This window comes from Amphiura filiformis, chromosome 19 (assembly GCF_039555335.1).
Source record: "Amphiura filiformis chromosome 19, Afil_fr2py, whole genome shotgun sequence".
In the NCBI taxonomy this organism is placed as follows: Eukaryota; Metazoa; Echinodermata; class Ophiuroidea; order Amphilepidida; family Amphiuridae; genus Amphiura; species Amphiura filiformis.
Genome location: NC_092646.1, coordinates 23060164 through 23073739, shown reverse-complemented (window position 1 = coordinate 23073739; position 13576 = coordinate 23060164). Strand labels below are relative to the sequence as shown.

Genomic DNA, 13576 nt, shown 5'->3' with positions numbered 1-13576 from the left:
TAGTTTGCTGATTTGATTTGATGCATCATTTTAGCTTTTCAGTTGCCATGCATGTTTTACATAATTTTGTTTTGGGCTCCAAATTGGGCTCTCATTTTGCATGTTTCTTTTCCTTTCATGTTTCTTTTTGTTTCATGTTTGCGGTAACAACAGGTGCATATTTCCAATTAGGGGCATCAACTTTATGCCCCATCATAATAGATGTAGGGTGCCATACAACTGTTCCCAATGTCCAGGGAACATGGTTTTAGTGAGTATTTTTTGCCTCATCATCAACACTATTTTAAGGCCCTATGTCAAATGCCTCCTTTGGCCCCCATGGACCAGATCATGTCACATTTGAAAATCTTTAAATAAATCTGTTTTTAATAATTGATTTGTCATTTTTTTGCAAAGTTTGAAACATGTCCTGCGATTTTACAAAAATGTTGGCGATTTTGCAACATTTTTGGCAATTTTGCAAATGTGTTGGCGATTTTACACAAATTTTGGAATTTTACAAAAAATTTGGCATTTTCATTTGAGTTTGTGATTTTATGTGAACCCGCATTTGCCTTAGTGACATTGGACCGATTTCATTATGTTGTTGTTGTTGTATGTTGATGTTACAGAAATTTGTGATCATGACAAGCAAAACCTATTATCAAAATAATTATAAAAACCTTAGTTAGATATACAATGTATAGTTATTCACATGAAATATACTATTGAGGGAAAATTAAAGGAAATTTAACTTTTAGTCACATTTTTTTAATTAATTATTATCATTGAACATTACATTTACAACTTTAACTTGTGATGGCTCTGGACTATGTAATAAAAAAAAATGAAAATAGATCTGTCCATATAATATTTATTGATAGTCCGACAACATTTACTTGGCTGCATTGAATGTAAGCGATATTAGTAAATGTTGGTGAGCGTGAATCGGCGCCGGATCGGTAGCAAGAAGGGAATAATTTTGCGAGTAGGCCTACTCAGGGTTGTAGCTAGCCCAAGTTGAGCGCCTGCTAATTTTACTATCCAATTCATGAATTAAAGCGGGCTCGGGTACACTCTTTCTAGTGAGCGTGAGAAATCGGGAATGCTAAAAAAATTTTGTTGCTCTTTTTCATAACTTTGAGCTTAAATGCTGCAGAATAACTTTACTTCCTCGACGACATTTTGCAGACATTCAATTCTCCGTACACATCAAAACTCAACACGTGGTGATGAATGCACCAAACTTTTACATTAATATTTCATAGAGTATTATACTTGAACTGTAACATATTATACCTTCACTCATATAAATATGCATTTTTTGTTAATTTTTTTCTTTTTTAGATAAAAGAGTGCAGTATAGACCAAGATAGTGTGTGTGGCTGTGCTGATGGTTATTTCCAAAACAGTGCCACCACCTGTAAAACAATCCCTACATGCCAGAAAAACTATCACGCAGATTTAACCCACAGACTTGGTAGGTGCACCGTAGTTTCTCTGAAATTTAAGTAACAAGATGGGTCTTTAATTCAGTTGATTTGATCAGGGAGACAGGCATGAATTAAGCCAGGATTTATTGAGGGGAGATAAAAAGTGAATCTTTGTGCCCCCCCATGACCAGCAAGTTTTAAAAAAAGACTGATAAAGAAGACTAATAACAGATGCTCCCATGAGACTATATTTACGTAACATTAAAACACTTGACTTCTATTGTTCGATGTTATTTTTAGCTGGGTACAAAATGTATCTAAAACCATGCTAAATGTTATTTACAGTCCCAGGTGTAATATCGTGACAACTCATTAATTCCAAAAGGGCCACCAATCCTACAGTCAATCATTGTTAAGTAATAAACAAATATTTTTGCTTCCATTTCACGCGGTATTTCATAGCGAAAATTAGTTGCAAATCATACTGATCCAGAATTTTTGGACACTGCTACAGGTCTACCTGGTTATCACCTTCACACTACTTTTTCAGATTCACTTCCAAATATACCCTAGCAGATTCCTGGATACCCTACATACAAATTCTGAGCGCAAAAAAAAAAAAAAATCAAGTTTTTCACAATTCTTTTGTTCTTATCGGACGACGCATCCATTTATATAATAAATGCTGTATTTCGACAAAGTATTTTACAGCAGAGGTCCGTGGCCTAATGGTTAGTGCGCTTGACTCCAGATACGCTATCCCGAGTTCGAAACCCGGTGACCAACTGATTTTTTTTTCAATGTTTTATTAAACAATTTATTGTCATTAATCAAGGATAACATAATTTTAAACATCCAGTGCTATTGTGATATTATTTTTTTAGTAAAGCAAGTTGTTTGATTCTCATGTAAATTGTTTTTTGTGTTAAGGGCCTATTTAAAAACACAGCATAATGTGATACAACACCATCAAGGATCAAAAGAAATCTGAATAACACAAGAAACCAGATCAGGTATTATAGGGTATGCAATACGACGTTACTCATTGTTATTCTCATTTAAATATATTTTGTCCTACCACGGGCAAATTCGCATGATAATAGGACAATGATGATTGTGATATGTATGAATGGTTGTTGAATCGATTAAGAGACCTGACTCTCTGTCATCTTCAGCTATCGTAGAACATGACAATTGTCATACCGTCCCGGTAGGTTGATTACAAATACTCTGTAGGTGTGGAAAATTGTTCCGCTAGTATGGAAGGCCAGCAGGAAAAAAAATTCAAATAACATTTATCAAGCATATATAGTACGGAAGCGTCTATGTGACACAACTTGACAAGATAATTATCTTGCCATGTCGACTTATTATCAGCATTATGTCAACATGACGATATAAAATATCTCGCCAAGACAACTGAACAAACAAGTCAATATGGCAAGATAAATTATCATGCTAAGTCAACATACCAAAAATGGATGTCTTCTTCCCGAAATAAATTATTATGCCAAGTCAATTTAGCAACAAATTAATGTCTACATAGCAGGATATTTTGTCACGTCCAGTTGACTTAACAAACAATACAAGTCAACATGGTAAGATAAATTATCATACCAAGGAATAGTAATTTTTGACACCGTATAATTTAAATTATTGAAAAGCATCCTCGGGATGTAGAGGAGGGGGCGGCCCGAAATTAAAGGTAAAATTAAATCTCAAAAGACCGCCGACAACCGCCGCTCAATAGGGATATCCAACTAGATATCCAGCTAGATTGCCCCGCAGGACTCAGGAACCACAAATCTTGAAATATGGATATCCTGCAAATTAAAACCACAAACCGCGAAAAACCGCCAACAACTGCCGCTTAATAGAAATATTCAACTATATTGCCCGAGGGCTACAAAGAACCACAAACCGCGAAATTTGGATATCCAACTAGATTGCCCGCAAGAGGGCTATAAAGAACCATAAACCACGAAATATGGATGTCCAACAAGTTTTAACTATAAATTAGCCCTCGATAGAGGGCAAAGCTTGAAGGATTAGGGAAATTATAACCACGAACCGCGAAAGTTGCCTTAACAAACAATATAAGTCAACATGGTAAGATAAGTTATCATACCAAGTAATAGTAATTGTTGACACCGTATAATTTAAATTATTGAAAAGCATCCTCGGGATGTAGAGGAGAGGGCGGCCCGAAATTAAAGGGAAAATCTCAAAAGACCACCGACAACCGCCGCTCAATAGGGATATCCAATCACAAACCGCGAAATTTGGATATCTAGCTAGATTGCCCCGCAGGACTCAGGAACCACAAATCTTGAAATATGGATATCCTACAAATTAAAACCACGAAAAACTGCCAACAACTGCCGCTCAATAGAAATATCCAACTAGATTGGCCCGCAGGGCTATAAAGAACCACACACCGCGAAATATGGATGTCCAACAAGTTTTAACTATAAATTAGCCCTCAATAGAGGGCAAGGCTTGAAGGATAAGGAAAATTATAACCACGAACCGCGAAAGACCTCCAACAACCACCTCAATAGAGATATCCCCTATATTGCCCAAGAGGGCTACAAAGAACCACACACCATGAAATATGGATTTCCAACAAGCTTATACAATAAATTAGCCCGATAGAGGACAGGGCTTGAAGAATAAAGGAATACCACGAACGCGAAAGACCGCCAACAACCGCCGCTCAATAAAGATATCCAACTAGAGTGCCTGCAGGGCTACAAAGAACCACAAACGGCGAAATTTGGATATCCAACTAGATTGCCCCAGTGCTACAAAGAACCACATACATTTTAGTTATAGCTACATATACTCGTATTTTTTATTGTCATAAATCAAGGATAAAATATTCAAACTTCTATTTTTAGCTTTATACGTCTTATGGAGTACTTCGTTCCCGGATGACTTTTCAAGCTTGGAGCTACTCGGCTTCATTCATAAAAAAGCGAAATCTACCAAAAAGCGTTGACAACGTAAAGAAAGCAGCAAGTTTAAAAAGCCCCCACCTCGGCTCACTTTTTGAAACTTGGTCCCATTTGTAAAATATACTGATTTAAACTTTGTCATAATTATCAACTTAAAACATTTCCAGAAGTGTTATGAATCTTTAATGTGCCGATGCGATATATTACTTAAAAGTTGTTAGCATTCTGGAACGATCAGAAAGGTTATTATGTTGTTCTTGGCCAATATCCTATATATGTTTTGTTTTATAATAATTATTAAGTTCATGATCAATGATTGAATTAAACGAATAACAAGTAGGCATGTTAATGGCAATGATGCTAAAAAACACCGATTTGCTGTTGATATTCAAAATGGGACCAAGTTTCAAAAAGTGAGCCGAGGTGGGGGCTTTTTAAACTTGCTGCTTTCTTTACGTTGTCAACGCTTTTTTTTGGTAGATTACATTATACATACAATAGGCTATCATTTACTGAAAACACCAAAGATCTAGCATACTTGGTTCTAAAGTTATGAAGTTTTTTAATGTCTATTTTCTTATGTATCTTATTGTTTTACTCCATTACCTTTATCTCAGTATCAAATTTGCCGCCTTTGGCCCCCATGGACCAGATCGTGTCACATATTTGAATGTTTTCTACAGTGTTTTAGAGTGTTATTTAAAAGGTGCTTTGTAAATGTGTGCCAAAAATTGCTTGCCTCCTCCTCTTTCCCTGCCAAACAACTTTGCCCCTTCCCAATTTTATCTTCCCCCAGGGTTCATAATTATTGCACAGCCCCTAAAGCATTGCAAGCAAGAGGCAAATGATATTCATTTTATGTATCGTTATTTTAGATGACGAGTACACATCATACATCTGTGTACCATGCCCTAATGGGTACATACAGCCGAAGGATAATAGTTCCGACAGGTGCTATCAAGAACCACTGCCCGTGTTCAATTTGGAAGCTGCCCCAACAAAACATTCACCTGCTGAAACTAATGGTAAGATTTGAAGCGACCATGTAAAGTTACTGTATGTGACCAGCTCCTACAAAACCCAGAACAAGTCGCCAGACATGTTTTTGAGTTATAGGCCTTTAAAGATGACATTCCCATAAAAAAAATCAAATTTTGTAATTCTTAATTTCATGGTATTTGACAATGGGACTAATATTACCCAGGAGCACCAGGTGATGTTAGAGTTTAAAAATATGATTTTTTGCTATTTTTAGTTGATAGTATTTTTTGGATACCTTATTACCTCTAGAATGTCCCCTGAAAGGGAGACCATTAAAAAAATACACACAGCTCATGTTACAGGGGGGTCAAATTAGGGTTTGTACAGTAAAGTATAGGGAAATCAAAGCTGTTTTTGATTTTGACTGCATTTATTTATTATGCAGTTTACTATGACAAATTTGGTTTTAAAAGAAAGATATTCATGTAAATTAATTTTTTCAAAAATAAAAACTTAAAATTTGTGTATGGTTTTCATGTAATTAATCACATAAAATTGATTAGTTGAACACTGCCCTCGTAGGCGAATTGCTGTTAATGAGCTATACACGCAGCCTGTCATCATGACATGCTGCATATAGCTATTATCACACGGTGGTGGGCAAATTTGCCAAATCATATGGCACTGGTTAAATTGCATGATTTGAATGTTCTAGTTGGAGTAGATCCACTTAAAAGAAGTTAAACTCAAAGTTATAAGATTCAAGCTGCCGTTGATAGACACGTCAAGCATGATAACATGATTATTACAACCTGACGGTGTGGTGTTTGTGACTGCTTGTATCAACTGTCATGACTAAGCTTAGGCTTGTTCCAGTGCCAGTGGTTCTGTCTTCTGAGACTGAAGGTATATGAATTCTTGGTAAGTTGCATTTTATCTATGAAGTTTTGACTTTCACTTTAGAAAGCATATCATGGTACATGAATGTAAATTCCACTTTACTATGAGCATATACCTGTACGGTACCGTACATGATATTTTAATGGTAATATAAATAATTTATGTGATATTGATATTTATTGTCATGATTGTTATTATCATGTATCAAATGACTGGTTTGATCAGTTGAGTTACTGGTACCATTCATGCATTAACACGTAATCAATTTTGCTTCAAGACAAGTTAGTTGCACAGGCAAATATTCAAGCTGACCAGTGTTAAATATTAAATTCGGGATTAAATTATTCTTTATCACTTAGGCCCTATCAGTCAATGTGTTTACGTTAGCGCCGGTCGACTCAGCAGGATCCATAAGTTTGGACGTAATGCTAAGTGTAAAAGGCCTGTATAAAAATCTGCAAAAAAAGTGCAATATTGTCACAGAGATCTGCAGGAATATCTAGGTCTATGTCCCAAGTCTATTCTAGACTCTCTATTGTCTTTTTTCCCAATTGATGTATTTTATTGGGAATTTCGACTTGTATACATGACATGTGAAATGTGGTCATTTATGGGCATTTCCACGGTAACACGTGTTACACTTTAGCGCATCACGTTTACTTTCCATCCTCTGGTTGTAATATAGTAAAATTTAATAATACAACAATGGTGCGAAAGCCGTAACCAACCAAAACAAAATCATAGCAACCGCATTGACCCTCTTTATTTCTGGCGGCAAAAAAGTTTATTGCTGAACAATAAACTCAATAAGCGTTATTTAAACTTAAACACAATTTTGAAAATTTCAGGCGTATATCACCAAGATTATCAAAAGCCGCTGCAAGGTCAAGGGAGTGAAAATATCACCAAGTTTATCAAAAGCCGCTGCAAAGTCAGGGAGTCGCCATGCAGAAATATAGATTTGCAAGATAAGCGTAAGCAATTGTACTTTTTTTTTTTGCCAGTTCACATGAATTTCTAACAAGTTTTCTATTCCCTGTTTCTAACTTTATACTTTAATACAGAGATGTGATTTTCATAAATTTTCCTGATTTCATGAAATTTTATTAAAAATTTATTGTTTTCAGGAAATTTTGCCCTGCACGATAGAAATTAGAATGAGACAGCTCATTTTTTCAGGAAATTTCAAAGCATATCAGGAAATTTTGACCATGTACTGTATCACATCTCTGTATTTATTTTATTTTACAATTTTACAATAATTAATCCAAGTCATGATAAAAAATGATATGTTGATAAAAATGATATTCATAAATTATGACCACATTTGCATGAATTGCCAATATCAGTGATTCTGAACAGTCCACTTCTGATGAAAACACTTAGTTAAACACCTCGGTATTGTGCTGACAAACAGTTCAACTCTTGACTGCAAACATTTCAATGTCCTGTAATGAGATTGATTTCTGGTCTAGCAGTTCTTTGTGCAGCATTTGGATTGAATTTCATTAGTCATTTCTCTTAGCAAGCTTCCCAGAGGAGAATTTTCTATTGCAGGCTGACATTTATATTACCTTTATGTCCCTGATATGCACAAAAATGCATCAATTGGATATTTTGCGCTAAAAGTTGTGACCTGATTAAAAGTTTGTTTTATAAATCATTGTAAAAGACGGGTGATTTTGTGGTATTCAGCTCTCTCTCTCTGTACTTCCTATCATTTTGTAGTTCTACACACTAAAAAGTATATAGATTGATGGATATCGTGCACTAGAGTTTATCACCAGATGTCTGCCGATGCTCCTATTTCACAACAACTTTTGCGTGGTAATATCTGTGCAGCACAGCAGCGTAGCATAGCAAAACACTGGCATCAGCAGACATCCAGGGATAAAGTCTGAACATATCAAAAGTTGATTTTGGACAAATTCATTGTTTATGTTGTAGCAATTATTTTGAAGTTGAAGTACTTTTTTGCTCCTATAGGGCCTAAACCACTTTAGTTTCCTCAGTGGGAATTCACAGGGGTGATTTTCCCACAGAAACATTTAAAAGTACTTTTGCTCCTATAGGGCCTAAACCACTTCAGTTTCCTCAGTGGGAATTCACACTAATATTATTATATTATTTGATTTGTAAATTATAAGATGTTTGTAGCAAAGACAAACCTATAATATTTCAGGTCATTTCATCATGGCAGTTGGCAATGGTAGGCTAATGTCTTGCATGATACAGTTGTGCACACATTGTTTTTCACTTGTCCATTTCACTGCCAAGATTAAATGAAATGGAGTATAACATGAGTAAAACTAGATTGTTTGTGTCTTTTCAGATCAATGAAATGGCTCTCTGAATGAATGCATTGATGAACAGATTATATCGACTACTACTAGCAAGTGTCATTTTGGAAATAATAATTAAGTAATTCAAGATTAAGAACTTGCAGAATGTATGTTACATTAAGGAAAGGGGATAATAGATAAGGTGACAGGTGACATCATGCGCACACATCATGGCAATTTCCACTGTTCTTTGCCCAGCATTATGCGTATGCATCATACTTTGATCAAGGTCCATTTCATATCTAGTACAAAAATGTAGGCATACAAGAAAGCCATTTTAAACATCAATATTATTCCAATTGCCCTGGTTGATATACACTGATGTCACCTCATCTATACATTTATGACCATTAATTGTTATTGGGCTGTTAAAATGTAGTAAAGCTAGTCTTAGAGATACTGTCCAATAGTTCTTACAAAACAATGGGACAGCATTGATTTAGTATATTTAGTAAGACCACACTAAGGCATTTAATTTTTCCAACTTGTCAAAGCGATATATGTAGTATACCATTTGATATGTTAAATACAAAATTATACATTGCTAAGGAGCAACTTAAAATGTGTGTTGAACAGCACTTTCACTTTTCAGTAAAGTTATTATGGTTCAACATAATTAAGCCATACTTTAAATAAGATTCTTAAACACTTGAGAACGTTCCTGCAATCTTATTGGTTCTTACCTGTGTGATATGACACGATATCACACGGGTCAGCGATGTGCATTGACGCGACACGCGTACTCGCTATTTGAACCAATCGGAGGCGCATAACAACAACAGGACTGATCGATTTTAAGCCCTAGGTAATTCCTTGCAAAATGTAGGATTTAATTTCATTAATATTTGTAATAGGGGCCTACTTGTAATGATATTTTATTTGAATTGAAGTGTTTAAGAATGAGAATAAAAGTATTGTTTTTAGCAGCTGTCGTGCATCTATCGTCTCATATAACAGGCGACATCATTATTTTTGGCGTAAAACAACTCGGCTTCGCCTCGTTGTTTTACTTAAAATAATTATGTCGCCGTGTTATATGAGACGATAGATGCACTCAGGGCTAAAAACAATACCCTTATTCTCTAATTCACACCTGTGGCTGAGATCAATCCTGTGGTAAGCAGACTCAAAGCAGATACAAAATAATTAATAAAAAACATGTTGACAATGCATATCGTGTAAGATTGCCAAGTAGAATGATAATGCAAGATTTTTCAATATATGTCAATCAAGTCGCAAAGACTCTCAATGTAATACACAGTGGCTGCCTGTGCTTGTGGCTCAAAGTGAAGCAGGTGCATATGGTGGGATCATTTTAGACTGAAAATAAGGGTAATGTGCAAGTCTGGGGTGCCCTGCAGTTTCACTCACCCTGAGCCTATAGGAGTTACGCCATTGTAATACGCTCATGTACAAATAACGCATCCATTGACACATATTTTATACTATATATGGTGTTTTTTGAAAATAAATGAAAAACGATTTGTTTAAACAAGATATAATTGTGATATTTGAATTTCTTGTGTGATTTCCTTTCATTTGATACCCATATTGACATACTTTCGATGAAATTCAGATTTGACCCCCCCCTGGGGGTGTCTGTGTGAATATTTTGGGGGGTCTCCCGGTCGGTGCTTAAAATACTTGCCATGGACCATCCAAATTGATGGTGCAACTAAAAATAGCATTAAGAATTCAAAAAAAGTACTCTGTGCTCCCTGGTTATAAGTGGCCTTTCAAATCCTTGAAAGTACTTATTAAAAAGAAGTTTGTTTAATCAATAATTAACTATAATAATCCCTATTCAATCCTGTGTAAGGCAGGAAACTTATTAGCCCATTACTCAGAATAGCAATTGGCAAAAATATCAAGGCATCATTTACAAAATTATCCATATCTTGAAAAGTATTGATGCTATTTATATAATTTTGGTATAATTTTAAAGCTTATTGTCTTAACAGGAAAGTAAAAAAAATGTGAAATCCTCCATTTCCCCCTTGGCGTAAATAGTGACCAGTCCCTAAGGATGCCATTCATTTATTCATTTAAAAAAAAATCAGAATTAATGTAAAAAGTTATGTACACATGATAAATACTTACAAATGTACTCACTCATCCGGGGTACAAAATATTCTTTAACATTATAATATTTTTGCATTGCATATACTTCAAATATTTTTTATTGTTGTTAGAAACCCATACCAGTGATGCCCCTAATAACATGAAGACCATCCACCAGGAAAGTAAGTACTAGTATTCTTTATATTATAGGTTTTACTTATTCCTATCATTAATAAGAAAAGACAAACAGCAAAAATTAAAGTATGCTTGAAAAAAAAAAAAAGAATAAGTTACTTTTAAAATCAAACAAATAAATCACTATATATATTGAAAATTGTTATACCGTATTCATTCCAATAAGTGCCCAGGGCGCTTAACAAAGTCTTTTTGGGTGAGCGCTTATTTTTTACCTAGTTTACCTAATTTTTTCGTAAGGGGTTGGATAGAGACAAATTTATGTATGTTTTAAAAGAATCCTGAGACGCAGGGGCGGACTGGTGGTTTTAGGCGGCCGTGGCAAATTTATTAAGACCGGCCCTATTACTCAAATAGGCATAGCGAAATGAAGCGACTAAGCGCATGGGGTCCCGGGACCAGCGTAAGGGCCCCTGGTGGGGTCTAGGGCGAAGCCCCGGACAACTAAGGGTTTTAGCTATTCTAGGGGTCAGGAAGCCCGGATTTGACAACGATTTCTGAAGCCAAATTCCATTTGTACAGACTTCAAATATTCTTTATCCATTGTCACTCACTTGCAATAATCAAGATCAAACCAACAGTTATTCAATTTATAAGTAGTGTGCATGTTTTATGTTTTGACTCATTTGCACACATATAAAATTACATCTTTGCAGAACTGTGTTATCATATCGTGAGTATATTCAATTATTAAAAGACAAATGCTAAAAATTGTTTAGGCCTACTGGATAAAGGTTAATAGCAACTTTTTTAAACTATTGCGATTTGGTAGTTCACAGCATCTAGCGAATGCCGCGGGTAGTGAGCTTTGGCAAAAATTGCATTGATCATTTCATAGCGAGCGTGATAAAACTCCACAGTGGCGTATAGATTTGTTTTTGACATTAGGGTTGGAAAAATATTCTTGAAATAGCACCTTTGGCGACATTATAAGTTTATTGTACAAATGCGTGCGAAGCGCACAGACATTTTTGGCATAAGCTAAACTGGTGATGATGCAGTGGAATAAATTCGCGCGAAGCGCGAAAAAATTGCCCTTTTTTAGGCTAAAATGGCCAAATATGAGATTGATTTGGTCAGAAACTCACATAGACCTACAGGTGTCATCATGTGGGGCTTGTATGGACCATCCCCTTTTAAAATATTGGGGGGGGGGGTTATGCCCCTATTTCTACAGGCCTTAGGCCCTATCATTATGCAGACAAACAGCGGGCACACTGTGTAGGCCCTTATATTACTCATCCCCCTCAATGATCCCCCTCCTTTCTTCTCTTTTCCTTTCTTTCTCCTATGTCTGCCTAATACCAAATGCCCATACCGGCCCTAGCCTCATTCCGCAGCCGCAATGAAATACCAATATTCCATTGACAGCCAGCCCAATATTTTGCTGTTGGCTTAAAATTAAAATATTTTACTGTATGCATCTAGAGTATTGGCCTTTTGCTGTGTTTACTTTCTAGAGAATTGATTCAAAAGGCCATTTGTAGGTGATGCCGCGACGGTGTACTAGTAATATAATAGCTTAGTGTTAGGGCCTATATCTTAAGCCCTAGGGCCTATGTCTTAGGCCTTACGCCTTCGGCTCTCGGACCTATGCCTCAGGCCATAGGGCCTATGTCTTAAGATACTCCTTCCCCATTCTCTCCCCTTTTCTCCTATTTTCCCTTTCTTTCTCCTAGTTTCCTTTTCTCTCTTTCTCTTTTTTCTCCCCTTCTCCTTTCTTTTCCTTTTTCTTTCTTTTTTTCTTCTTTTTGAGCAACCGGCCCTGAGCGGCCCATAACCAAGCGGCCCATGTGGCGATCGCCACAACGCCACAGTGGCCAGTCCGCCCCTGCTGAGACGTTCTAGTAGCTTTTCTGATGTAGAAAATGTATTGCAAGTTTACACAGGACTTGTACAATAAATGTACATGTAGTAGTCCTCCAGCTATTTCACCGTATCGATGTCTATTTGTCACTTCAACATTGATGGTACCGTACCCTATTTAGCAAATTGGAAATTTCCTGGGTGGGCGCTTATTAGGGCACGGGCGCTTATTGGAACGAATACGGTACTCATATACTGGTTGGAATATTACTTATTTCACTTGACTTTTTAAAATTCCTGTAGGCACTCCAGGTTAGTGCTAGGAGGTGGAATGCAGGGCTCAAAATAGACTGGGCAAAGGGCAAATTTTACCCTAAAATGCCAAAATAGCTCTAGAAAATTAAATAAGAATAATAGAAAGTAGCCTCTGAAAGGAAACTATTTTGAGGCTTGTGGCTCAAAATAAAATTTAGATTATTCATATTTATCACCAGAAATCTTGAAAGTAGCCACCAAAAATTACCGGGTAATTTTGGTCAAAAGGAGCCACCAACATGACAAAAGTATTTTTTGGGCCTGATGGAATGTATTGTATAATGTTTTCTAATGTGTGTTGTTTTCCTTCAGATAAAAGCGGATGTCAGTGAAGAACCCATGTCGCCTAAAAGCCATCTTGGCAATAATCATCTTTTAATTGTAATTATTTTGCTAGCTGCCATTCTTGTGGTACTTGTTGTGAAGCTTGCGATCTACTTTAGAAATAAATGCAGTACCAAGCAGCAGCGACGACGACGACGACCCCGTGCAATATATAATAATGGTAGGTACAGGGCCGAATTTACCATTGGGCCAGATGGGCCCAGGGCCCCTAAAATTTGGGGCCCCAAACTTGACCTGCACGTCCAAAAAACACCCATATTTT

At 36.3% G+C, this 13576-nt stretch overlaps 1 protein-coding gene across 1 annotated transcript in view; it reads left to right on the top strand.

Moving 5' to 3' along the window:
- Positions 1–13576, top strand: part of LOC140141062 (uncharacterized) — a 40821-nt gene that overhangs the window by 23914 nt on the left and 3331 nt on the right. The window contains exons 4-8 of the mRNA XM_072162836.1: positions 154–250; positions 1327–1459; positions 5245–5394; positions 10785–10835; positions 13367–13474. Of these exons, the coding sequence (XP_072018937.1) occupies positions 154–250; positions 1327–1459; positions 5245–5394; positions 10785–10835; positions 13367–13474 (539 nt within the window). The remainder of the gene's footprint in view (positions 1–153; positions 251–1326; positions 1460–5244; positions 5395–10784; positions 10836–13366; positions 13475–13576) is intronic.